Source organism: Oryza sativa, chromosome 4 (genome assembly GCF_034140825.1).
Source record: "Oryza sativa Japonica Group chromosome 4, ASM3414082v1".
NCBI lineage: Eukaryota > Viridiplantae > Streptophyta > Magnoliopsida > Poales > Poaceae > Oryza > Oryza sativa.
This window is the reverse complement of record NC_089038.1, coordinates 31,191,778-31,216,423: the sequence shown is the minus strand read 5'-3', so window position 1 is coordinate 31,216,423 and position 24,646 is coordinate 31,191,778. Positions and strand designations below refer to the sequence as shown.

Sequence of the window (24,646 nt, the reverse complement as noted above, 5' to 3'; positions counted from 1 at the left end):
AAAGCATGTTAATACATGGGGTTTATAACATGTATGTGCAGCATCAGGAATTTCTAGGATTTTGTTTCTCAAACAAGCAGGATAGTTGGGCTTCATTATATTTAGGATAAGGAAAGAGTCTAAGAAGACTCATACAAGCCCGTTAAGTCCGGGGTTAGTACAAGGGAACACCAAAAGAAAACAAAAACCGCGACCATTAACCCAAACATACTCTATAGCGAAATTTCTACGATATTTTAGAGCAGCGCATCGTGCACTTCTCATGGACAGGGTGGGTCCCCCATCGGCATCCAAAGATTTTTTTATGTTAATTAACAGCAATTATTTTCAAGAAAAAGATGGTGGTGGTTCAATATTAAAGTTCTTTGGAATGAAAGAAATAAGTAAAGAATTAGCTCTAAGTTAGGTCAAAATGCTCTCCAAGTCTCGCTTTCATGTCAGACTTATCAATTGGTACTTCACACTGTCTTCTACTGAAGCTCCATAAAACACTGTTGCTCTCATTAGTATTCTTCTTGAGAGCAATCTCAAACTAATGCCTGCAAAAGGTGTGAGTTAGACAATATCTCCTGGTCACAAGAACTGTAATGAAGATTAGCATGTCATCATTTCACAATTAGAACAAAAGAACTACTACCTCCGTCTCAAAATATAGCAACTTATAGGGTTTAAATTTTGTCCCAAAATATAACAACTTGTAGCTTCTAAAGTGCACATTTTATTGTGTAGTACCTAAAATACCCCTACACTCACCTATGCCCTTTTTCCTGCATCAGCCCAACACACCAAGCCCAAGATATATTAATGGGGATAGTATAGTCCTTTTACCCCTCTCCTTAAGACGCACCTAACTCTAAAAATAGTTATATTTTAAGACGGAAGGAGTAGTACGTAAGGTCTAGTGCAATCCCAAGCAAGTTAAAAACATTGTTTACTGGCCAAAAACTTTACAAGCATTTGGTTATTCTAAAGAAAAATACAAGCATGAATATTTAGTTAGATTGTTGCTAAGACCTCCAACCTAACATCTGCAATGAGAAGCAACTCCAAACTAAATTTAGTTTAAGACTCGAGCAGTCAGGCTTCAGAATCAAAGTAATGAACCTCTATTATATTCTCCAATTTGATGTTTTGGAACTGAAGTTTAATTTCTCTCATAGTACAACACCGCATATTGGAGCTACAATGACACCGAGCGTGGCAATATCTAGCTATTCATCAGACAGAAAAAGGAATATGTATTTTTACCTTCCTGTGACACATTGAATTCCATTTCCACCTGCAATTGTAGATATGCTGTCCAAAATCAGGAGGCAAACTTGCACTTGCAGATGTGATTTAGCTTTTCAACCCTTCAAGGAATTGCCACCAGTTCGTGATCCTGATTATCTAAAGGACTAGTTTGTAATACATGCATGTAGATAAGCAAAAGGTTCGATCGAAATGACAAAGGGGAGAAATTAAAGTACCAAAAAGGGAAAGCCTGGAGAATTTGTCCTGCACAAGCAGCAAAAACAGCTCCCTGGTAACAACAAGCACATACAGTTACAATTTACATGATGATGCACACCGGACAGAACTTGTTTGGAGGCTATTGCATCATAGGATGCAAATGGTAACATTAAACTTCACATGATGCAAACAGAAATAAACTCCATGTGGTTGAACAATCTATTATTAGTAAAGCGTTACATGATGTGCTTCGGAGCTTGTTTGGAGGACACGTAGCACTGTAATATCCCCTTGTTTTGTGCTTATTAAAATTCCATTTCTTACCTCCTTCAATGCAATAGTTAGAGCTCCTACCCCTTTTGGCATTTTTGCTGAAAAAATATCATCATCAAAATGCATTACCAAGGTGAGTCAAGTGTGTTAGGTTCTAACGTATAAGGCAGATCTCTAGTATTCCTTTGCTAAAAAAAGGAAGATCTCCAGTAACACCTTTTCCAGTCTTACTAGAATGTAATCGTACATAATAGTACCTTTTTTTGCCCTTGCATGGAACTACAGAACAATGCATGCAATTTATAGTAACACAGACCATTTTTTTATTTTATTTCGCAGCCCATACATATACTAAGTCTAAGGATGTTCTCATGTGCCATATATGTGAATAGCGAATAATAAGGGGAGATCTCACCATTTGACAACACAATGCTCCAGCTAAGATTGGAATCCTAACAACCTTACAAACAAGTCTACTGCAGTGATGATTGTATATGCCACGACAGCTAAACCACATCATATCCGATGCTGCAAGATGTCATATATATAAAACGGAAAGCAATACTGCCAATTGCTGCTAAAGGCAAATATGTTAGAAGACTTTTGCTTCCACTGAATGATGTTTTTTAAGAATGATGTTAACTACAGCTACTGCTGAAGATTATCTCAACAAAAAAAAAAGCTACTGCTGAAGACTAATTATATACACGACAACACTACTATATACGTTGTTATATGTACATTATTTATTGCATAAGATTCTGCTAATTAGGCGATGATAACGAGCTCTGAAAGAAGGTTATATTGAAAACAATAGCCATTGTGTCTCTCCAGAAAAAGGAAAAGAAAACAAAGGCATAAAGCATGAATTTAAACATCTTAAGCAGATGCCTCAAAACAAAGGAACCTTTCTTTTACAAAGTTGACCATATAAGATTCCATCCACCTAAAATTCATCATTAAATTCCTGGAGTTTGAATCCTGAAATTTCATTCTCCACCTCAGGTTCTGTACCTTGCATGCCTGTTGAAGGAAAACTGAGGGCTGGTGCCTTCCAGTTCCTCATATTCTGTTGGCATCCATTTTTTTTTTTTTTGACGCAATGTTGGCATCCAATTTAATAATAATAACTGAAAGATGGCTCATATATCTAGTTCACAGTCTTGCAAACCTTTCTCAATATGGAACGAACTTGTGCTGTATATGAAACATGTGAATAATCTGGGATCAACTGGATGATTCAGTCAAATTTGCCAACTATAAATAAAACTATCAACAGGTATTCAGGAATCTCAATGCAAGAAAGAATACATAAGAGAAATTAGGATTTTCTCCACTAAGAAGAAAAAAGGAACCTAAGCTCAAAGCGAGGTCAAACCCAGGTGTTGTGGAGGGTGGAGATGCTGACCTTCCACCAAGCTAGGCTCAGTTACATAGGATTGTTGAATTACCGAAGTATGTACATGAGCTTCACAAAATTGATGAAGCAACAAAACAACCTTTCTGTATTCAGAGTTGACACTAATTAACCCAGTCAACTTGGCATAATAGGAAACAACATGTATTGGAGAACATAGGTCGCAATAACAACCAAAACTAAACATTTCTGTGCCCTGCACATGTGGCTACATCCCCGTTGCAGAAATAGTGAAATCCAACATTTGCAGTATTCAATAATCATGAGTGAAGTATACATAAAGTTGTACAGACATGCAAAAAGGAAAATGAATGCCAGATTCATCCCACACGTCAAGATCCAAACAAGGCAAGTTGTACTTGGGACATGATGAACCATTCACATTGGTTCTTGTCTTCTTTTTTCCTTTACTTCTAGATCAAACTTGATATTGAATTGCAGGTTTGTAGAACTTTGTATACTACGGTAATGATTTTAGTAGCAATTTTCAAATCATTGCAACACAGGGCATTCGATATTGGGTACATGAATTCCCATGAAACAGAAACTTTCTTTTTAAAAGCATCAAGCACATTTTTATTATAATAGATTGGAAATTTACATTGAGGACACAAAACTGCATTCAAATTGAAAGTGTACACAAATTTTGCCTTGTAAAGTAAACTTATATATAGCTATATCTTTTGTACTATATTGCAAAATTACTGAAGAATATATATATTGTAGTTGCCTAGAAAGTCATAACGCAATCAAAATAGATGGAACAATCCAATGTTTTCTTCTTCTTCTTTTTTGCGGCGAAGATGGAACAATTAAGTTATGATTACATTTTCAGAAAGAATCTTCAATGAAGCATTCAACAAATCAACTTACAAGCAGTCAAGCAGAATAAACTAGCAAGAAGAGCTTCTAACAGGACTGCAAAAACCCATAGGAGTGATTATATCTAAATGACAATGCAACTGAAAACAAAATCTTAGGATGGGGAGACATTAATGTGGTGTTTAAATGTTTCATTGACAATATGACAATGACAAAAGGAATTAGTATGTGTCAAATAATAAATTCTAATGCACATACGGAATAATAAGAGGATGGCACAATTTTTTTTTTTGGGAGCAGCTTAGCTCTAGCTAATTACTGGGTTGTTTTTGTGTGGTCACCCCCCACCTATCCTATCTTCTTACTGTTTTTAGAGAATATGCAGGAATTGTGCTTCTTCGCTTTGAGATAGGAAGTGAGATAGGCCAATCCTGTCCATCAAATATTCCACCATAAAACAAAAACATTGCAGGAAACGAACTGACCATTTCTAATATGTATAGAGAACTAGCCTTGTATGCAACGAAAAATAAAATAAAAACCTATAAATACAATTCAAAAGAACATGCTGCTAGTATCTTAAGATTTTTAACAACTGGAGGGGGAAATATATTTTTTTGCCAGGTCGGCCAGCAAGGCCGACCAAATTTCATTAAGATAAACAGGGGTACAAGTTACAAAATTGTTACTTTGACAATGGTTGCCGAAAGCAGGGCGAGAATTGCTAAAAGGCTCAGTTCTTAAAAAAATTGCCAAAAAGCAATCCGCATGCAGAAAGAAAAACCTGATACTAGTGCTGAAAACTAGCCATTAGCTTCTTTTAAAAATTTTGCTTGCGAGGGGAAAATATATGTTACCTGCGAACACCACATTGCCAAAGGTGTTTGTTACCTGCAAACATAGTGGACATAGCGTGTGCGCGCGCACACGCAACCAGACGAAGGTGAAGCAAGCTCGTTGAACTGTACTCACACACACACCCCAAAGAAAAAAGGTAACACATGATATATACTCCCTGCTCAACAGTCTGCTTTCCACGTTCCTTGAAAGCTGAGAGCATGCTCAGTCTGCATGGCAATGGTTGACAGTATCAGCATGGAGCGTACATGTGCAGAGCCCATATATAGAGCCACACATGGACTATGGTGATCAGAAGAATTCAGAGCTGACAGGTTGCACGTTGCAACTAGCAACAGGATGACATGTAGTAAGCACTAGGCATTTCTAGACTATTCGCTTGTGCATTACACAGGAACCAACCTACTCTGCCATAAAAACCATGCTAACGAGAACGTTCACCATTGCTCAAACTGACAACTGAAGCCGAACGTACATGCAGCAAAACGCACAGGTAATGTCTGGGCCTCCGGGCAATGGAGATACCTGGAAGACATATCTAAACACCCTCCGCAGTTTCTATGTGCATTTTGCCTAAAAAATTGATTCTACCTATCCCGTGAGACCAATTCCCCACGAGCGCTCGCTATTCATCAATTGATTGAAGCGCCCTCGTAACCCTCAGTAAAGGTTCCGATCACCTCATCTGAATACTGGACTGGAATGCGTACCAATCAGGCACTCGACAAGCGCACACGCGTAGGGTTCGATCGCGTGCTCACGTGGTGCGCTCTCCCCGCGCCTTGACAGATCAACCGGTTAAACCCACAAATCCAACTAACCCCACACGCGTAAGCACCGCGATCGCGCGCCCAATTCACCGTTCACGCGTCCGGAAACGGAACACCTAGCGCACGTCCGGTCCTCCGGTGCGAGAGAGGATGTGGCTGTGGAGACGAAGGGTGGGAGACGAACCTGAACCTGGAGAATCCACCGCGCCCGCCCATCCACCTGCTCCTTCTCCTGCGTCGGCGCCCCGCTCGAGGAGTGGTTCGCCGGCTCGCCCGCCCACCGCTTCCGCCCGCTCAAATCCGGCGGCCGCATACAGAATTGGGCATATCCCCCCAACCAAATGCGGCGCCGCGGATTTAGCCGCGCCACCCGTACGCCTTGAACCCCCGACCACCCCGCAGCCGCGTGGCGGCGAGATCCGGGAGGAGAGGGCGCGGCGGCGCGGCGCAGCGCGGCGGGGAGTGGGGGTTTCGCCGCCTCGGAAAGGTTCGAGAGGAGCGGGAGGTTTCGGGTGGGCGGTGGCGGTGGCGATATGGCGCGCGGGGTACAGTGGCCGGGCCGCCGGGGGGCTCGAGACGTGCGTGTAATTAATGGAGGAGAGAGACAGGGATTCCTTCTCCATCCTGGCCGTTGATAGGATGATCCGATGGCTAAAACTGACTAGACGGCACGCTCTACGGTTTTCTCTGCAAGGCAGAGGATACTGTTCACGCATTGTCAGAGCCTGTCAAAAAAGGCCTTTTAGGATTTTGGGCTCTGCCAATTTTGCGTAAAGGCCCATAAAGGCATAAAGAAATATTATTTGAAATAAGTTCACCGGAGGTCCCTCAACTTAACAGCGAGATTTTTTGAGATCCCTTAACCACAAAACCAGAAATCTTCACCCCTAAACTATACAAAACCGTTCACTCAAGGTCCCTAGACAGTATATATGGGTGGTTTCGCTGACGTGGCATCCTAGTCAGCCAAAAAAAAATTTAAAAATACGTGGGGCCCACATGTTAGCTGCACATTTTTTTTCTTCTCCTTCCTTCTCCTTCTCTCCTCTTTTCTCTCTTCTCTATTTCTCTTTAGTGAGGGAGGCCGGCGGCAGGCGGAGCAGCGCGTGCGGATGCGGGTGGCGCAGCAGAGGGCAAGCGCGGCAGCGGAGCGGCGGCAGGCGCAAGCGCAGCGGGCCGAGCAGTGGAGCGCAAGCATGGCCGCGGGCAAAGAAGCAGAGGGCGAGCGCGGCGGCGGGTGGAGCGGCGGAGGGCGAGCATGGCAGCGGAGCGGAGGTGGGCGAGCGCGGAGGCGCATCCAGCCTACCCCAACCGACCAAAGCACGCCCTTTGCCCTCGACCATAAGCCCCGCCGCCAAGTCGCCGTCGCCGTCGCCGTCCTCCCCGTCGTCGTCGAGCGGCAGCGATGACTTCGCGGTGCTCCTCGACGCGGAGCTCGAGCTCACCTCCGCCGCTGACTCGGCCTCCGCCGGAGACACCTCCGCCGTCAACAACGACTATGAGGAAGACCCCTCCCAACCTTCCCTCCTTCCTCCTCGAGCTCCCTCATGCCGGCGCCGGCGCCTGCAGGGATGGGAAGCCGACAGTGCTGGCCGTTGTGGTCAGCTCGCTTGCCGCGGCAACGCTGGTCCCGGCGCTAACCGGCTGATGCGTCTGCGGATCGATGCCCTGGCTCATGAGCTTGCGCTTGATGTGCGTGTTCCACCTGCAGAACCAATCAATCAGCACCAAGAACACAAGAAGAGCTAACCGGAGCAGATGACAACACGTTGAAATTTGTTTTGCTTACTTGTTGCCGAGAAGGGCGTGGAGGTTGATGGTGAGCTCGTCGTCGTCGTCGGTGAAGTTGCTGCACTTGAGGTCGGGGCTGAGGTAGTTCATCCAGTGGAGGCAGCAGCTCTTTCGGCAGCGGAGCAACCCCATCGCCTTGGGGAGGGAGAGAGGGTCGACGGGGAGAGCGCGTCGCTCGCCCGGCGGGCGGCGACGGGGCCCGTGGTCGAGCACCCGGCACGTTCGAACATCTCCGACGCAGAGCTCGCCGTCGCGCCGGCCTCCACCTCTCCTCCTCTCCCGCCGCCGCCGTCGCGTCGACCGCCTCTCTCTCCCTCTCCCGCCGCCGCCATCTCCGCTCCGCCACCGGCCACCTTTCTCCCCCTCGGTCGCCGTGCCTGCTCGAGACTCGAGAGATTTCGGAGAGAAGAGAAGAGAAAAAGAAAAAAAACAGAGAAATGTGGGACCCACACCATTGTCTCACTTACATGTGGGCCACACATATTAAATTTTTTTTTGCTGACTAGGATGCCACGTCAGCAAAACCACTCGTATATACTGCCTAGGGACCTTGAGTGAACGGTTTTGTATAGTTTAGGGGTGGAGATTTCTAGATTTGTGGTTAAGGGATCTCAAAAAATCTCGGTGTAAAGTTGAGGGACGGCGGTGAACTTATTCCATATTATTTCATGGTTTCGGAAGCTACGTATTGTTGGGCCATAGCCCAAACTGCTGATGTTCACACTCAAATTTCGCATCAAATCTCTTGTAATTTAGGAAAATTCGGAAATCTAATGGCAAAGTTTTGCGGCGGTGCTCCCGAAGCTTTTCGTACACGCCACAGCAGGTTACTGTAGTAGCAGCTATCACATCGTTCTCTGACGTGTCGTCAGCTCTGCACGCCGCGAAGGCCACGTGTACGCGCCCGGATCGACACGTGTACAGCCACGCACTAGACCATCTCGAACTCCCAAAGTCCCAAGCTCTACGCAAAACGCAAAAGCATGGACGAATCAAAAAAAATCCAAACTCTTAAAACTCGCGTCGAATTCAACCTGGTCCAGCAAAAACAAAGTCTCGATCGAACTCTGATGAAGAAAATAGGAATGTCTCTGGACAAATCGTGACGCGACCCAGCACTCGCATTTGCATACAAAAACCTGAGGCACGCTGATGCCAGGCAAACCTGACGAAGATTAGATACAGCAGCAGATCGATTCTACGGCGAGGACAGCGAGAAGTCGATAGCCGCCCATACGCGGCCGCCGGCGGCGAGCGAGCGAGCGAGCGCGCCATGGCGAACCACCGAGCTGTGATCGCGGCCGTCCTCGTTTTCTGCTTGTGCTTCGTTCAGGTGGCCCGGTGCGATGTGGTCGCCGCCGCCGTTTCTCCGTCGTCGCCGGAGCAGGCGCAAGAGCTTCAGATGCTGAGAGCCAAAGTCGCGTCGTTAGGTGAGTCCTGTTCTTGTTTATTTATATACTCGTATTTTGAAAATTTATTCTGTTTGCATTGTTGAATATCGCAAAAGATATGATAGATCACCATGGTTTTGTTGCTTTGATACCATATAATAACTTGGAGCTACCAAAAAGTTCAACTCGTTAATAAGAGTCGTTATAGGACAAGATGATAGTTTGGTTGTTCCATTAACCGGATTAACACTGTGCAATGGAAATTTACCTGATTCATTGTTGTTTACTGGGTGAAAGAATTACGTTCTTTGGGTTTAGAGGATGAGATCAGTGGGAGGAAGGAGGAGACCTTGCAGCTGGAGAATGTTGTCAGGGAGAAGTCAGCACAGATTGCGGCATTGGTGAGCGAGCTAGAAGTTCTGCAGGTGAATTTTATTCTGTTTTTTCACCTTATTGTATGAAATTCTATGAATTACTCTCTTGAATTTTAACTCCGTATGCTATATTAACTTTTTTGGTTTGGAAACTGTAATAATTAACTGACAATAACGGCATAAAATACATGACTGCTAGTTGAACTCTCCCGTTTAGAAACTGTTGGTTACTGGTTGACTGTGCAACATTACTTAGTAGTCCCTCCGTCCTAAAATATAACAATTTAGGTGTGGATGAGACGTATTGTAGTACTATGAATCTGGATAGGCTCCCATCCATCCAAAAGTTTTATATTTTGGGACGGAGGGAGTAATTAACTTGAATTTTAGAACAATGAGTTTCGAGTCATAGTTAACATGATCACTTCTTGAATAGGACCGCTCATTATCAGTGACTAACAGAAGTGGCAAACTGGCACTTGTCATAATCATATAGTATAACCTCAGCTTAGACTAATCTTTTTTTTCGGAACTCTTATTCCTATAAATGTTATCTCGACTTTTTTCTTTTTATGCTGTTGAATCAGGTGCCTAATGTTGCTGACGATGAATCAGTGCTGAAGGCAAACGCCCATAATGAGATGCTTGAGAAACAGGTAAGATAATCATGATTTCAAAACAATGGTATTAATTAAGCCTGACAAAAATGGTTACAAAACTGACATACAACTGTCAGGTTCTGAGGCTGGGTAGTGATTTAGAGGACCAAGTTAAGAAAGGGGAATCACTAGAAGCCCGCGCTAGTGAAGCAGAGAAAAGTTTGCTTGAGCTTACTCAGAAGTTGGACCATGTAAGTACTATAAGTACGCAATCGGGATATACTGTAGTGTTCAGCTGTTTTTCACATGTTTGTAACGTAATTTCTAATTTGTATCATACAGGCTGAAAAGATAAATATGGAGCAGAAGAAAAAAATTGAGGAGCTTAACCATAGTCTTCGGCAAGTCCAGGTTGATACAAAAGGTGTACAAATGAAAACAACCTGAACAATCTAATGTGCTTATCTGTGCTTTATGTGGTTTGCTCAGGATAAACTTTTTGAAGTGGAGAGGGAAGCAAAGTTGAAGGCGGAAGAGTTGATGAAGGTATGCAAATTCTGTCATCTTCTTTTTTTCTTTTGTGAGGTGTCCTAATAAAAAAAATTGATGTTCTCTTTGGTGCATTTCTTTCTTATTGTCTTGTTGTGGAATGATTCATAGATCCGTCCTCCTTTACTGTACTCTGTACATCTGGCAAAGGTACATAAGCATTTGAGTTTGTTTTCAGGTTCATGGCATGTGGCTTCCACATTGGGTCATGGCTCGTTTTGTGTATTGTCAGGTATAGATGGATTCACTGGAATGTTAACGTTAACGTAGTTTTCTACTTCAAGTTGAGCTTGTTTTTGTGCACTTGCAGGACTTGGCTTCTGACAAATGGCAGCTCCATGGGAAGCCTGTGCTTGATGCTCTGGCGCAGAAGGTTCGTTTCATTTTTTTTTACTTAATTAACTATTCCTCAAATGTTTCTAAATGATTGGCTTAATGTGTCAACCGGACAGATTTCTGAGAACCTTGCACATGCTCAAACATTAGTGGAGCCGCACATGCAAACAACACAGAATATAGGTTTCCGAATTATCTCTTCTATAGACTTGTTAGGAGTAAAAAATGATGTACATCCTATAGACTGATGGCCTTCAAACAACTTCTTTTCATTGTTGTGTATGACACTATACTAGATTTTTTAGTGAGCGTAATCGGTAGTCAAGTTCATGATCATGTTTTGTTGAACTGATGCACCTCAATTCACTTTTAAACCACTCTGACTTGCATTCTTTTTTTCTAATGCTAAAGAAATCGGTTCCTGCTGCCAAAGCACATCTCAACTCTCTGAAAAAAAGCACCGATGTATACGCATCGGCAATAGCTACCAGGAGTACCCAAGCCTATAGAGTTTGCAGAGACACCATCCAACCATCAATGGCCAAGGCACAAGAATTTGCAGATCACTATTGGCAGGTAGCAATGCACACACCCAGCAGCCTTTTCATCTCATTCTGTGGTTAACCTACTAAAGTCTCGCTCAATCACTCTGAATCTGAATCTGAATGATTTTATCCTTCTAGGAATCCAAGAAGTTCACCACACCATACATCACCAAGGTTGTCGCAGCATCTGAACCTCGTCTGTCAAGAGTATGTGCCGTCCTCGAACCTTACACGAGGCCTGTCATATCTGCTTGGAGAAAGCTTGTTATGTCAGCAAGTGTACCCCATCGCCAGGTAAGCCTTTCTAACCAGTTAACCCTCTCACAATTCTTTTGCTCATATAACTCAGGGATCTTGTCGATGATGCTACACAGGTTCAGAAAGGAATCAAACACTTCGTAAACGATAACGGGCTGCTGAAATCTGATTCGGCCGACAGGTTCGCATGGTTCACGGTAAGCTTCTTCGGTAGTGTAATCTCCCTCCTCAATTACGCATCCTTTGGAACACATGAATTTTACACAGAATTTTGTTCATACCATATAAAAACTCTCAATAATCCCCCCATTCCGGGGGGCTTTTGCCATGATATGCAACTCTCCTGCGCATTCTTGGAAAAACAAAAAAACAAACAGAAATTAGTTTCTCATGCTCTTCCAGATCTCACCGTTTTGAGCTGTTTACACTATGCAGGCATCAGCTTTGGTCGCTCTACCGATGTTCTACACCTACAAGATGCTCTCAGCTGCTATATGGTGAGATGAGACCTAACCTAATTGTCAGTGCCTTCCTAACTGAACCAACATTCTGGAGTGGTGATTCGACTGGTTGCCGGTTTAGCTAACTGATGGCGCTGATTTGCAGGAGGAAAGCTGTGGCAGCACAGGGCAGTGGCGGCACAAGATCAAAAAAAGCCTCGAACCGCAGGCGCACACAGAGAGTGGACAGCTAGACTTCTAGAAGTGTTCTCAAGTTGAGACATTAGTACTGGGACATGCGTTTCTAAAGGCATACCGCAAAATCCTTTATATTTTGATATGAATATATAATAGGAAACTACGGATAGACTGAAATGCACGCATAAATCCTGTACATATGACGTTCATGTGTCATGGTTGCTGTTAATATGGTCTGACATGGTGTATATATGGATTTGATTTTTTTTTTAAAAAAAACACACTGTACGCAGCCGCCGTATGTATCATATATACGCATAAACACGTATGAACGTACATAACATATGTACCACTATGTTTTTGAAGATTCGACTCATATATTTTAAGATAATGAAATTATCGTATTTATCTCGTTGTCGATGTATATCATCTATCACTATCACTGGAAAAATACGGATTTGGATTTTCTCTGTCTATGATAATAAGGTTTTGGTTTGTTTCTAAGTTTGGGCTCGATTGGAATCGATCAAATCGAAGAAGAGCCGGCCTCACGCGCGCAACTACACAAGACCAAGGACGACGACGGGGTCAAATGCGTTCTGTTTTGGTGAAAACGGAGGGGATGATGGAGACAATAAGAATGGATTTATTGGTAGGAATACGTGACGTGATATTATAGGGACACTTTGAGATTGTCTGTTGGGAGGTCGTTTGTTTTTTTTTTCCTTTCTTGGGTTTTTTTCCGTCAAAACAGTTTTCTATTTTTAGAAAAGAATATAGATAAAAAAGAATTAGGAAATATAGATAAAAAAGAATTAGGAATTAAGGATGCGTACGGGAGGATGGGTTATATTTTTTCTAGGGTAAATTGGAACCATGCCATTATAATTTTGCAAAGTTTGAGATATGTCATCGGTATCTCAATGACATGTAGAACCCACATGAGTCAATGACATGTAGAACCCACAATGGGTCAGTATGACATATCTCAAATTTTGCAAAATTATAATGGCATGGTTCCAATTTTCCTTTTTTTTAACACCTAAAATGAAACTGAATTAGCACATGATTAATTAAGTATAATAAAATACTTAAAATTAAATTAATATAATTTGTTTTCAGATTTTCTATAAACGATTAAACGAGAGTCGGAAGGTGCAGCAGAGAACGGAGCCAGAGTTTTGTAAAAAAAAAAAAGAAAATAAAATCTAGCCGTCATATAGTAAAATACAAGAGGCGGTTTTTTTATTTCCTTTTCTTCCGTTTACTCGTCGCGGTCGCAGGGGCGGGGCAGCGTTGCCGCGTTCGATATAAACCCTCCCCGGCAGATTCGCGATCGGTTTCCGACTCCTCTCTCGCGCCGAGCCCGAGCTAAGCTGCGCGCCATTGTAGCTAGCTTTGATCGGCGTCGGCTTGTTGGGGGGAAGGGGCTTGTGTGGATCTCGCGGCGGATTCACCGAGCGATTCGCCTTTTTTTCCGTTTGATCCGATTCGGTTCGGTTCGATTTCGATTCCCATCCTTTTGGTCGCGGGTTCTGGGATCTCCTCCGCCCGCGCGGCGTGCGGCGTCCGATCCTGCGCCGCTGCCCCGGCGGCCCTCCCATCTCGGTTCGAATTCGAGCTGAAGGTATTCGTTCGTTGTTCTTCTCTCGTAGCCCATCCTTCCCCTCCCTCCCCTCCGCGCTCATCGTGCTGTAGATTTTGATATCCATCTGGGCTTGGATTGAGATTGGGTTTATTTTTTCGCCCCTCCCTCCAATTATTAACCTTCTGTTCCCGATTTTCCTGTACGTGGTGCAGCACTAATACTAGCAATTTGTAAAATTTCCCATGTCAGGTCCGCTCCTTAATAGTGTGTTGTTTTTTGGCTAAAGCTTATCTTCTTGTTATGATAGATAGCGCATGCCTTCTTCCGTGTTGGATCATAAAGATCGATTTTTTTATTTTTTATTTTTTTGCTGTTTAAGTGATGCATTCGTCATACCTTGTCGTTCTTGTTATGTTTCTTGTTATGATCTACTAGCACCCATGCTTTCCATGTTGGACCACAAAGATCCTTTTTTTTTTACTGCTGTTTAAGTGGTACATTCGTCAAACAAGCTTCTTAATGTTCCAACACCATTGAGTGGAGCAAAAAAAAAAGAGGTTATCGTCTGTTGAATACCAAAACTCATGTAATCTGATGCCCCTTTACTGTTGTGTCAACAATTCTGAACCAAACTGTAACTAGCTTTCATCGGTAAATATTAATAAGACACAAAAGATGGAGAAAAACCAGACAAAGTATCTCCCATCTTTTTGTAACATGGGAACAACATTTTCACAATAGCACCTTTTATTCATTTTGCAGAAGAACTGATAGTAGCAAGAGGTGTCCCCCCTCAATTCTAGCTCTGAATTGCAGGAAAAGCTGGTAAAATCTTAGGGTAATGGGAGTCAAGCCTTCACAGTGAAGATTTAATAGATGAAGGCACACCAATTGTGGCAGTTACCTATCAAGGATATGAAGTCTGCTCCTCTCCCTCGCGGACGAACTTCTCCGAAAAAACATTTGTGCATACTTGTTGTAGCTTTCGTCTCCATTGTAACACTGTGGGCTTATCTCTATCCACCCCAGCATTATACGTCTCCTATGAGAGATTGGTTACCTGCAGAGCCTGTCAGGGAATTGACGGATCAAGAGAGAGCCTCACAAGTTGTTTTCAAACAGATCCTATCAACACCTCCTGTTAAGTCGAAGAGATCAAAAGTTGCTTTCATGTTCTTAACTCCTGGTACATTGCCATTTGAAAGATTATGGGAGAAATTTTTTGAGGTTCGTTATCACTTCTCTTCTACTACATCTGTGATTGGGTTCTCATCCGGCATACTGCATCAAAAAGACTGAAGCACACTGAAATTTCTAAGTTGATGCTGTAATTAGTATTACGGGCATGCCCATTTGCACCTAGCTAAGAAGCAAGATTTAGAAGTGGGGTTTTCATGATAATTAAGCTTATGTAGAATTGCATTCATTTTGTCAACATTTATACTATCACTTTCTCTGACTTTTCTTTTGTATATGTTTATTGCCCAGAACTACTAATATTGAAAGGATATCCTAATTCTTGTGCCACCTCTTTTTGCTGAGTGCTAATTCACCATGTCTTCTCTTGTTGTTTCCGCAGGGTCATGAGGGAAGATATACCATATATGTTCATGCCTCAAGGGAGAAACCAGAACATGCCAGTCCCTTATTTATTGATCGAGACATACGCAGTGAAAAGGTATTATACAATTTTACGGCGCTCATGAAGATTAACAGCTTGCATTATAAAAATGAAGATTACTTTCAGCTTATCGTAGTGATTTGAAGCTGTAGGTGATGGTGCCATTGTTTTACTTTTTGTTGCAGGTGGTATGGGGTAAGATTTCCATGGTTGATGCAGAGAGAAGGTTGTTGGCAAATGCACTGGAAGACGTTGACAATCAGCATTTTGTGTTACTCTCTGACAGGTATAAAACAAATCCTGTTTTGAACTAATCCCATTATCTTTAATGAAAAAATTTATCTGATATCAGTTTTTGTGTTTTTTTACAGCTGTGTACCTTTGCACAATTTTGATTATGTGTATAACTACCTGATAGGAACAAATATCAGTTTTATTGATTCGTAAGTCAGTTTCTTTTCCAATTATTTTGAGGATTTATCTCAACTTCCGTTTATGTATTCACATGTTAACTCTTACACTGACTTAAACATGGGATGACATTGTAAGCAAAGTTTCTTATATTCCATTTTCATATATACTGTCAGTGACGAGTAACTTTATAGTCATTATTAATACTGCTTACGCTCTCCTTTATTTCCTTGGTCAGCTTTTATGATCCTGGACCACATGGAAATTTTAGATATTCTAAACATATGTTACCTGAAGTTAGAGAGAGTGACTTCAGGAAGGGTTCACAGGTAAGCTTAAAATTCTCGCTTGCATGTTAATGGGCTATTTACTGTTCATTTCTAATACAATCTAATTTTTCATGGTGTTGTCCTCACTTTCTAGATCATATCCTTTTCTTTAAATAGACTCTTCAAGATGCCAACTTTTGTTTTCTGAACTTTAAACTTTTAATGAATTATTCCTCAGATATCCTCTTTTTTATGGAAGTTCCTTAGATATCTTTGGTTCAATGCCATTTCAACTTGAGCAAAATAGTTACCGTTTTGATGTTTTATCTTTGCCAAAAAAAAAAGTGGTTTGTGCCTATATTTTCTTTTATTTTGTTTTGCCAATAATTGTTGTCACATGAAAGAATGCATTTGAACAACTGTTCTAAATATTTCAGTGGTTCTCAGTCAAGCGTCAGCATGCATTGATGATAATTGCGGACAGTCTTTACTATACTAAGTTCAAGCTTCATTGTAAGGTAAGGTCCCAATTTTTAAAAGCGTATCTGCAGATATTGTCACATAAGCCTATTAAGGTTGGAATATATGCACTGTGTGCTAGACTTGATTTATACTATACAATTTTGTTAAACTTCAGAGTTATGTTCCTCTATATCTCTGTACTTATTCCCCTGTAATTTGACCTTTGATGTTTGTCATTTAGACGTTATAGTGTGTTATTTTTTTTCTTGAGCAGTTATATATGTTATTGAATTATCTTTTACCGTGAGGTTGCACTTAATATTCGTCTGTGCAAGTTTTGAATCTAAAAGGCAACTGTTACCTTTTATAGGCCCTATAGGTGTTTGTGTGCATCTGTGTTGATCTTTATGAATTGCTAAGAATTATTGTACTTTGATAACGCAGATGGATTTTTAGTGCGGCTCTTTTTCCATAGTTTACCATAATAATAACTTAGAGACTCTGTGTTGTCTGCTGCAAATATTGGCGCCGTTGTGCAACATGTCTGATGAATGATGATCTATTCTTTGCTCTTTTGCAGCCTGGGATGGAAGATGGTCGCAACTGCTATGCTGACGAGCATTATTTGCCAACACTATTCCATGTCAGTACACAAATTGACTTCATATGATGAAATTTAACCCTGTTACATGTTGAAAAATTATATATTTTTTTAGTAAATTTAAAAAACTACTTCCTCCGTTTTAGGTTTTAAGATGTTTTGACTTTGGTCAAAGTCAAACTACTTTAAGTTTAACTAAGTTTATAGACAAATATAGTAATATTTACATTACAAAATTTGTTTTATTAAATTAATAATTAAATATATTTTATAATAAATTTATCTTGGGTCGAAAATATTACTATTTTTTTCTATAAACTTAGTCAAACTTAAAACAGTTTTGACTTTAGCCAAAGTCAAAACATCTTATAACTTGAAACTATAACCTGAAACGGAGGGAGTACTACTAGTTTGTCGCATCAATAGCATCTGATTTTATCAGAATGCTGCAATTTTCTATATTTGACAAGTTTGGGCCCACATATCATACACAAATAAAGTACTCATGCTGTTGCAATCGGGCTCATATGTCATACACATGTAGAGGACAGAATTGGAGTTTTCTGATAAAACTGTCTGTTATTGTTGCAGTTTTGTGAAATACCGAGTTAAAGTTGTACTCCCTCCATTTCGAAATGTTTGACGCCGTTGACTTTTTAGCACATGTTTGACCGTTCCTCTTATTCAAAAAATTTAAGTAATTATTAATTCTTTTCCTATCATTTAATTCATTGCTAAATATATTTTTATGTAGGCATATAATTTTACATATTTCACAAAAGTTTTTGAATAAGACGAACGGTCAAACATGTGCTAAAAAGTCAACGGTGTCAAATATTTCGAAACGGAGGGAGTAGCAAGTAATAGCTTTAATTAACCAAATAATTACAGTTTTTTGAAATTTACTCTATTTTTTTAAAGGAATGAGTAATTACATCATCCCGTAAAATCCACTGCAGCCTTTTTATATTGTGTACTTGTATTTGTGTCAACCAGATGATAGATCCAAATGGAATTGCCAACTGGTCTGTGACTCATGTTGACTGGTCTGAAGGGAAGTGGCATCCGAAAGCTTATCGGGCAAATGATGTTACATACGAGCTTCTGAAGAATATAACAGTATGTTCTTCGTATTACTGTTTATCATTAATAATATAATAGCATAATTCATAATCTTACTTTTAACACTGTGATCTTTTTCTTTGCAGTCAATTGACATGAGCTACCATATCACCAGCGATAGCAAGGTACCTCTCTCTCTCTCTCTCTCTCTCTCTCTCTCTCTCTATCTATCTATCTATCTATCTATCTATCTATCTATCTATCTATCTATATTTTGTATCTTTATTTTGCAGTCAATTGACATGTGTATTAGCTTTATTTTATATCTTTTGAAAGTCATATATTTTGGTAGTTAATTCCCATACTTGTTCATTGATACTTTGTCTATGACTTATGATCCACATGAATTTAGGCTATTTTACATATCGACAGTAGGAAGGTGTTATCTCTAGAAATGGCTATGTGAAATTGATTATGCTTCTGAGCACCTGAGATCGTGTTAGTTACATTATTAACCTAGTGTAAATTTGTAATTGCTATGCAAAATTAGCAGTTTCTAGAAAAAAGGGTGCTATTCCCCTGTGGTTCTCTAGTCCTAAAGTCAGCAAACCACCAAATAAAGATACTCCTACTAGGCTTGTATTTTTTTTTTAGATAAATGCCAATCCACTGTTCAAATGATCTCTTTCCTTCCATCTTCCATGTGTCACCGTTCTCTATATGAAATACATTTTTACCCAACATACTTTTTGTGATTCATAAAAGGCACTAATGCATTTTGCATGCCTGTGCAGAAAGTGGTTACGCAGAGGCCTTGCTTATGGAATGGAGTGAAGAGACCGTGTTACTTGTTTGCGAGAAAGTTCTACCCTGAATCCATAAACCGCCTCATGAACTCATTCTCAAATTACACCCGTTTTTGAGTTCTGCAGAGTTGCATGGGTACCCTACACTAAAAAAATTCCTCCATACTAGTGGATATATAGGAGATATTCTGTTACAGGAATCTTTGTAAATTGGAAGAGAACAGCAGATTTATTAACAATAGCTGGTATAGGAATAGGGAGAGGAGAAGGCATACGCCGCAGCATTAGGGTGGTTCAGATCTCCACGGTCAGGCCATTGCCACTCCTGAATACAAATTTCTTTAGGTTCACCTTGTTTTTTGCTAGCCTATTTCTCTTGATTTCTAGCTGCAGATTCTGTCATGTACATGAAGCTTATTGTATAACTAGGGGAGAAGTCATTATTGAGGCCCATTTTTATTGATTTATCCATAAAGCTTTGGCAAACCTTTGTCTTATCCCAATTGTTCATGTTTCGCGCTGACTCACACATTCCTACGCTTTCTAACGGGATGATTGGACAACGCTTTCTAACAGGATGGTTGGACAGATTAGTCACGATTGCTTAAAAATAAATCAAATATTGTGTATAAATTAAAAAATAGCTTAAAATATACTCCCTCTATTTTTTAATAGATGACGTCGTTGACTTTTTCTCACATGTTTGACCATTCGTCTTATTCAAAAAAAATTACGTAATTATAATTTATTTTGTTATGAGTTCTTTTATCACTCATAGTACTTTAAGTGTGATTTATATCTTATACATTTGTATAAAATTTTTGAATAAGACGAATGGTCAAACATGTGAGAAAAAGTTAACGGCGTCGTCTATTAAAAAACGGAGGTAGTATTATCTTGATTATGATGCCGTTGACTTTTTAATAAACATTTAACCATTCGTCTTATTTAAAATTTATATACAAGTATAAAGAAATTTAAATCATACTCAAAGAACATTTAATAATAAATCAAATGATAATAAAATAAATAATAATTGTATTTTTTTAATAAGACAATGGACAACCATATCTAAAAAGTCAATCATACAATTAAAAAACGGAAGTAGTGCTATGTATTGATGTAAAAAGTTTTTTTAAAAGAAAAATCATACTTTAGTGTAGAACGAATAATCCATATATCTATAAATTAATTGAATATCTCGTGGCATGCTCCGAGCTCCAGTTTTTTCTTTAAAAAAACAGGGAAATGATTTCAAATTATTCAGAAAAAAATCTGCATGAATATTCTTTTTTTTTTAAACAAAAGAAATAGGCAAGGCAGGCTTCAGCTATCAGCTTATCACCACACACAGACACAGAAGGAAATGTCGGCTTCTGCGGCGCCCACGCACATCCGCTTCTCCTCCGCCGCACCTCCATCGGCCGCCGCTCTCCGGCGGCCTCGCCGCCGGTGCGCCACGCCCGTCCGATGCTCCCTCGCCGCAGCGCCGGGTCTCCGGGCGCCGCCTGAGCTCATCGACTCCATCCTCTCCAAGGTGATGCTGAAACATCATCTCTCTGCTCTTCTTGGGTGCACTCTTTCCGGATTCCTAGCTTCTGCTCAGTGCTCGGTTTATGCAATCTTGTACTCCACATTAGAACACATTTCTTGACTCAGAAATTAACGAGTTCTGGTGTTCCATAGTACTAATTTTAACCTCAATTAGTTTTTTCTTATCTTACACCAAAAAAATTCGGATTTTTGTATAAATCCTGGAGAATATTCCTTATTATTGGTTTCCAATTACTTACCTTTTTCCTTCTGTCATTTTCAGTTTCTTGTATATATATATTTTTTATTTATCAGACTCGTGCAAGTAAACCTCCGTCAGCAATTCATCATGTTAATTTGATGTCTTAATTGCCTTAACATGATATCAACAGGTGAAGGGAACTGACCGTGGAGTTTTGCTGCCCAAAGATGGGCATCAGGAAGTTGCTGATGTCGCACTACAGCTTGCCAAGTACTGCATAGACGATCCTGTCAAGTCTCCACTAATATTTGGAGGTATTGAAAGAGTGAAATTGCCCCAATTCTCCAAATAATATCTCCAAAATTGATTGTGTCACTGACTGACAACCAGTAAAGTAACAACGAGCATTACATTGAGGTTTGGGTTGTATTACAACACTGTAAACCTCATGCCATCCTGACTAATTTTCTTGCTTATTGCACTTGACCTGACCTACCAGAGTGGGAGGTTGTGTACTGCTCAGTACCGACATCACCGGGAGGGCTCTACCGGACTCCTCTCGGCCGCCTGATATTCAAAACCGATGAGATGGCTCAGGTGGTGCAAGCGCCTGATGTTGTAAAAAACAAGGTGTCCTTCTCTGTCTTTGGTTTCGATGGTGCGGTATCTCTGAAAGGTAAAAAACAGACACCATCTGTCAACTCATTCTCTATTCAGACTGGGCGTGACAAATCTGCACAGCAATACTGAATGTGATCTCATGAAGTTCTTGTTATGTTGGGCATGACAGGCAAGCTGAATGTGCTGGATGGTAAGTGGATTCAGGTCATATTCGAGCCACCAGAAGTGAAGGTAGGCTCCCTGGGGTTTCAGTATGGTGGCGAGAGCGAAGTTAAGCTGGAGATCACCTATGTCGACGAGAAGATCAGGCTGGGAAAAGGATCAAGAGGCTCGCTCTTCGTCTTCATGAGACGATGATATGAGGGCAGCAGGCAATGTTTGTACCATCATGTCCTTTGAGACCACAAGAGGGTAGCACCATAGCACTGATGCTACGACAATATGTTTGTGTGTACAATACTGTATTCTGTTGTAAAATTCAGAGGTCATGTTGGCTAGTAGTGTTCTTCAGACCTCCGAATTAGAGATTGTATTGTCATTTCCAATCAAAATGACAAAATGTTTGTAGTTTTTGTGATTAATGTGATGGTTAAATTGTCCAGACTAATGAGCATGGTTATGGATTTTTGGTGAACCCTGCAATGAAATTGCTGCTCCTAGTATATACTGTATTTGCCAGAAGGTTTCAACATTTTTGTAGGCAACTATTGGTAACGGAACACTTTTGGATCTACGAGCACCGTCAGATCTCAATTAAGAGGTCAAGATTGTTCCAAACTTCCAAGTGCATCAGTATAGCGGATATGCCGCCTCCGGCCTGCAGTAACGTACTCTATGGAGACAGAACCTGTACAGTCGAAAAGTCGCCTCTCGAGAAGGAAAACGCCTTCTTGGAAAAACCGTCTTGTTCTTCTCCTCATCCACGGCGAGGGGGCGTCCCCTCGAGCTCGCGGGTCTCTCGTCTCCTCGATGGCGGTGTCGCCGTGGAGCTGCCGCTGTGGGGTCAGCCGCTCCCCCGGAAAGAGCAGAGGCGCACCGGCACCTTCTTCTCCTGGTGCAGTACCTCCCCGCTCCAACTTTTTCTTCACCATTTTGCTATCGCGAGTCTAAGTGTCTAATTGTCCTAGAATTCCTATTTCTTAGATTGTTTTGTGTATGCTTAATTTATCATGGATTTTGTGGTGGTTTTGATAATTCTGAGCTAAGGTTCCTACTCTTACTTTGGGTGTGTGCAGACAAGAGATCCAAGTACTCGGCACAATCAGTGGTAAGGAGTGCAAAAAATTCCCCCCTTTGATGTTCGTTTCTTCTCAATTATAAGTATTTAGTTTTCGCTTTTATTGGTCACTGCGTACTTGCTAATTCCTCGAAAGCTGGAGGCTGCTGGCTGATCTTAGTGGACATATATAGGCGAGAACAACAGGAAACTGCTTCTGAAACAAGGATTTTGTATCAGTAGATTCAGCACTATATCTGAACATTTTTTCTGAAAGTGCTTTCCATGTCACAGAACTAATTTTCCCATCAATTAAATGAATTAGAGAAATCTGAAGGGGTTGAAACCTTCTGCCAAATACATAGTTTTCGTAATATATTCTCCATATGAATTGCATAGCAAAAGCAACGGATGAATGTCTAATAATGTTTGGTGTTTGATATCTCTTGTGGTCATGTTTGAAGAGAGCAATGCCTATGCGTGTGCTAACAGTTGGAAAGAAGAGGTCTCGAGGGGCACAGCTCATTGTTGAAGAATACAAGGAGAAGCTTGGTTACTACTGTGATATTGAGGACACACTTATCAAATCCAACCCAAAACTCACAAGGTAGGATACTCTATAGTCGATTCATATTCATTCCCAAACGCTGTTTATATTGTATAGTCCTAGATATTAGTAGAAAGGGTTTTGATTGGTAGCTTTACACATCATTCCATTGACGTTGGTAGAATTGAGTTTAGTTCTCTCAAAGTCAAATATATTTTACTGGAGGGAGTAGTTATTTTTTGTTAAGAAGTTGATCACTGATGCTGACCTCTGTTCTTCTTTTTCCTTTCAGTGATGTTAAGGTGCAAGTGGAGGCAGAAGACATGGCAATGATGCTGCAGCTCAAGCCTGAAGACTTCGTATGTTTCAGTACCTCCTTATATTCTAGAGATCATATGTAGTTCATCTTGTAGTTTTCGTTATCTGTGTATTAGTGGTTTGACATTGATGTGCATATTTAGGTGGTTGTGCTGGATGAAAACGGGAAGGATGTCACGTCTGAGCAGGTAGCTGATCTGGTCGGGGATGCTGGGAACACGGTACGCTCTGTACCTTGATTCATAAATTTTTATACATATTTGTGTTAAAAGTTCAAACCTGCTGGAAATTTTGAGGGATACCATGTTTCAGTAATGTGTGTTCTTCAAACGTTTTAGGGGTCGTCAAGGCTCACATTTTGTATTGGTGGACCGTATGGTTTTGGGCTACAAGTGCGAGAGCGTGCAGATGCAACAATTAGACTATCCTCAATGGTTTTGAATCATCAAGTTGCCTTGATAGTTCTAATGGAGCAGCTCTACAGGTGAGCAATGAGCCTCTCCATCCATCACCGAATATGCTTTGATAATTCCAATGGGGCCACTCTTTAGTGCTGGGTAATCTACGCACCAAATGGCGTTAGGCAGGTACAACCATGGAACATTCCAAATAAGATAGATCGATGTAACACATGATCTATCTGTGAGTAATCATGTTCATGCATATCTATCAGCGGATAGTCCTGTTAATTCTGATATCAACTATTCACTAGGGGTCATTTTTTTGCAGGGCATGGACTATAATCAAAGGACAGAAGTATCACCACTAGCCACTAGAATTGAGTTGCATTGGCGTCATGTTGCGCACTTGAACAGATGGAAAATTGGAAGTGCAGGACATGGAGATCGTAATTCATAAACGCATCAGCTTTCAGGTGTAGACTATAGTGGTCATGAATTCATATTTGTATTAGCATTCATCTTAAGACCACTACATGCACAAAACAAATTACTTACATATTTGTCTGCTTGGTCAGATTTGGAGGCTTGGAGCACACGGCGCATTTTTGCTTGGTGATTCACTGATTCTACAACAAAGGCACACCAGAGGGTCGAACATTGGTTGTAATCAATGCAGCGTATAGGCATTGTAGTCCGTAGATTGTATAGCGCAGAGATCTCCCATATATCAATTTTTCAGCAGTTTAGACAAATCTTTGTTCTGCTTATACTCGCGAAACTGCTATTCATGTACAATGCTTTCAATTGCACTCCAAGTGAGCACAAAGCAACGAAAACGCTTTACAAGAAGATCAACAGACGGACAGTTTACAGCATTTCACTATGTTCCACCGCTCAGTGCAAAATGGTGGCTTT

At 41.0% G+C, this 24,646-nt stretch overlaps 5 protein-coding genes and 1 long non-coding RNA gene across 9 annotated transcripts; 4 read left to right on the top strand and 2 right to left on the bottom strand.

The window, feature by feature from the left end:
• Window positions 1-59: 59 nt before the first annotated feature.
• On the bottom strand, window positions 60-6,156 carry LOC107280762 (uncharacterized). Its single transcript, XR_010741128.1, has 5 exons — window positions 5,777-6,156; window positions 1,693-5,031; window positions 1,470-1,522; window positions 1,249-1,389; window positions 60-539 (listed from the first exon to the last, which is right to left on the bottom strand). It is a non-coding gene; the product is annotated as an uncharacterized lncRNA (long non-coding RNA).
• A 200-nt stretch (window positions 6,157-6,356) lies between these two features.
• Window positions 6,357-7,773, bottom strand: LOC107277899 (transcription repressor MYB6). Its single transcript, XM_015779825.3, has 2 exons — window positions 7,382-7,773; window positions 6,357-7,297 (listed from the first exon to the last, which is right to left on the bottom strand). Exons 1-2 carry the CDS (start codon window positions 7,513-7,515, stop codon window positions 7,138-7,140), a joined length of 294 nt encoding a protein of 97 aa, XP_015635311.1. The 5' UTR covers window positions 7,516-7,773; the 3' UTR covers window positions 6,357-7,137.
• Window positions 7,774-8,366: 593 nt separating this feature from the next.
• On the top strand, window positions 8,367-12,484 carry LOC9271971 (spindle pole body component 110). 3 transcript variants are annotated; one of them, XM_015779050.3, is made up of 13 exons: window positions 8,367-8,813; window positions 9,093-9,199; window positions 9,736-9,804; window positions 9,885-9,998; window positions 10,090-10,158; window positions 10,237-10,293; window positions 10,475-10,528; window positions 10,607-10,669; window positions 11,044-11,208; window positions 11,316-11,471; window positions 11,552-11,632; window positions 11,871-11,932; window positions 12,042-12,484. In XM_015779050.3, exons 1-13 carry the CDS (start codon window positions 8,657-8,659, stop codon window positions 12,127-12,129), a joined length of 1,242 nt encoding a protein of 413 aa, XP_015634536.1. In that variant the 5' UTR covers window positions 8,367-8,656; the 3' UTR covers window positions 12,130-12,484. The 3 variants fall into 3 exon arrangements, with proteins under 3 accessions (XP_015634536.1, XP_015634535.1, XP_015634537.1); XM_015779049.3 differs by having other exon boundaries at window positions 9,072-9,199; XM_015779051.3 differs by having other exon boundaries at window positions 9,072-9,199; window positions 11,871-11,955; window positions 12,042-12,309.
• Window positions 12,485-13,411: 927 nt separating this feature from the next.
• LOC9269547 (glycosyltransferase BC10-like) lies at window positions 13,412-19,379 on the top strand. 2 transcript variants are annotated; one of them, XM_015778115.3, is made up of 11 exons: window positions 13,412-13,700; window positions 14,478-14,888; window positions 15,241-15,339; window positions 15,468-15,568; window positions 15,654-15,725; window positions 15,932-16,022; window positions 16,400-16,480; window positions 17,005-17,067; window positions 18,022-18,144; window positions 18,234-18,272; window positions 18,882-19,379. In XM_015778115.3, the coding sequence occupies exons 2-11, from the start codon at window positions 14,538-14,540 to the stop codon at window positions 19,008-19,010; spliced, it is 1,149 nt and encodes a 382-aa protein (XP_015633601.1). In that variant the 5' UTR covers window positions 13,412-13,700; window positions 14,478-14,537; the 3' UTR covers window positions 19,011-19,379. The 2 variants fall into 2 exon arrangements, with proteins under 2 accessions (XP_015633601.1, XP_015633600.1); XM_015778114.3 differs by having other exon boundaries at window positions 14,424-14,888.
• Window positions 19,380-20,228: 849 nt separating this feature from the next.
• LOC4336922 (probable plastid-lipid-associated protein 8, chloroplastic) lies at window positions 20,229-21,856 on the top strand. Its single transcript, XM_015778679.3, has 4 exons — window positions 20,229-20,430; window positions 20,819-20,942; window positions 21,128-21,304; window positions 21,419-21,856. The coding sequence occupies exons 1-4, from the start codon at window positions 20,260-20,262 to the stop codon at window positions 21,604-21,606; spliced, it is 660 nt and encodes a 219-aa protein (XP_015634165.1). The 5' UTR covers window positions 20,229-20,259; the 3' UTR covers window positions 21,607-21,856.
• Window positions 21,857-22,133: 277 nt separating this feature from the next.
• On the top strand, window positions 22,134-24,606 carry LOC4336921 (putative RNA methyltransferase At5g10620). Its single transcript, XM_015781794.3, has 8 exons — window positions 22,134-22,303; window positions 22,485-22,516; window positions 22,930-23,072; window positions 23,305-23,371; window positions 23,474-23,551; window positions 23,669-23,814; window positions 24,060-24,204; window positions 24,307-24,606. The coding sequence occupies exons 1-7, from the start codon at window positions 22,219-22,221 to the stop codon at window positions 24,097-24,099; spliced, it is 591 nt and encodes a 196-aa protein (XP_015637280.1). The 5' UTR covers window positions 22,134-22,218; the 3' UTR covers window positions 24,100-24,204; window positions 24,307-24,606.
• Window positions 24,607-24,646: the final 40 nt, after the last annotated feature.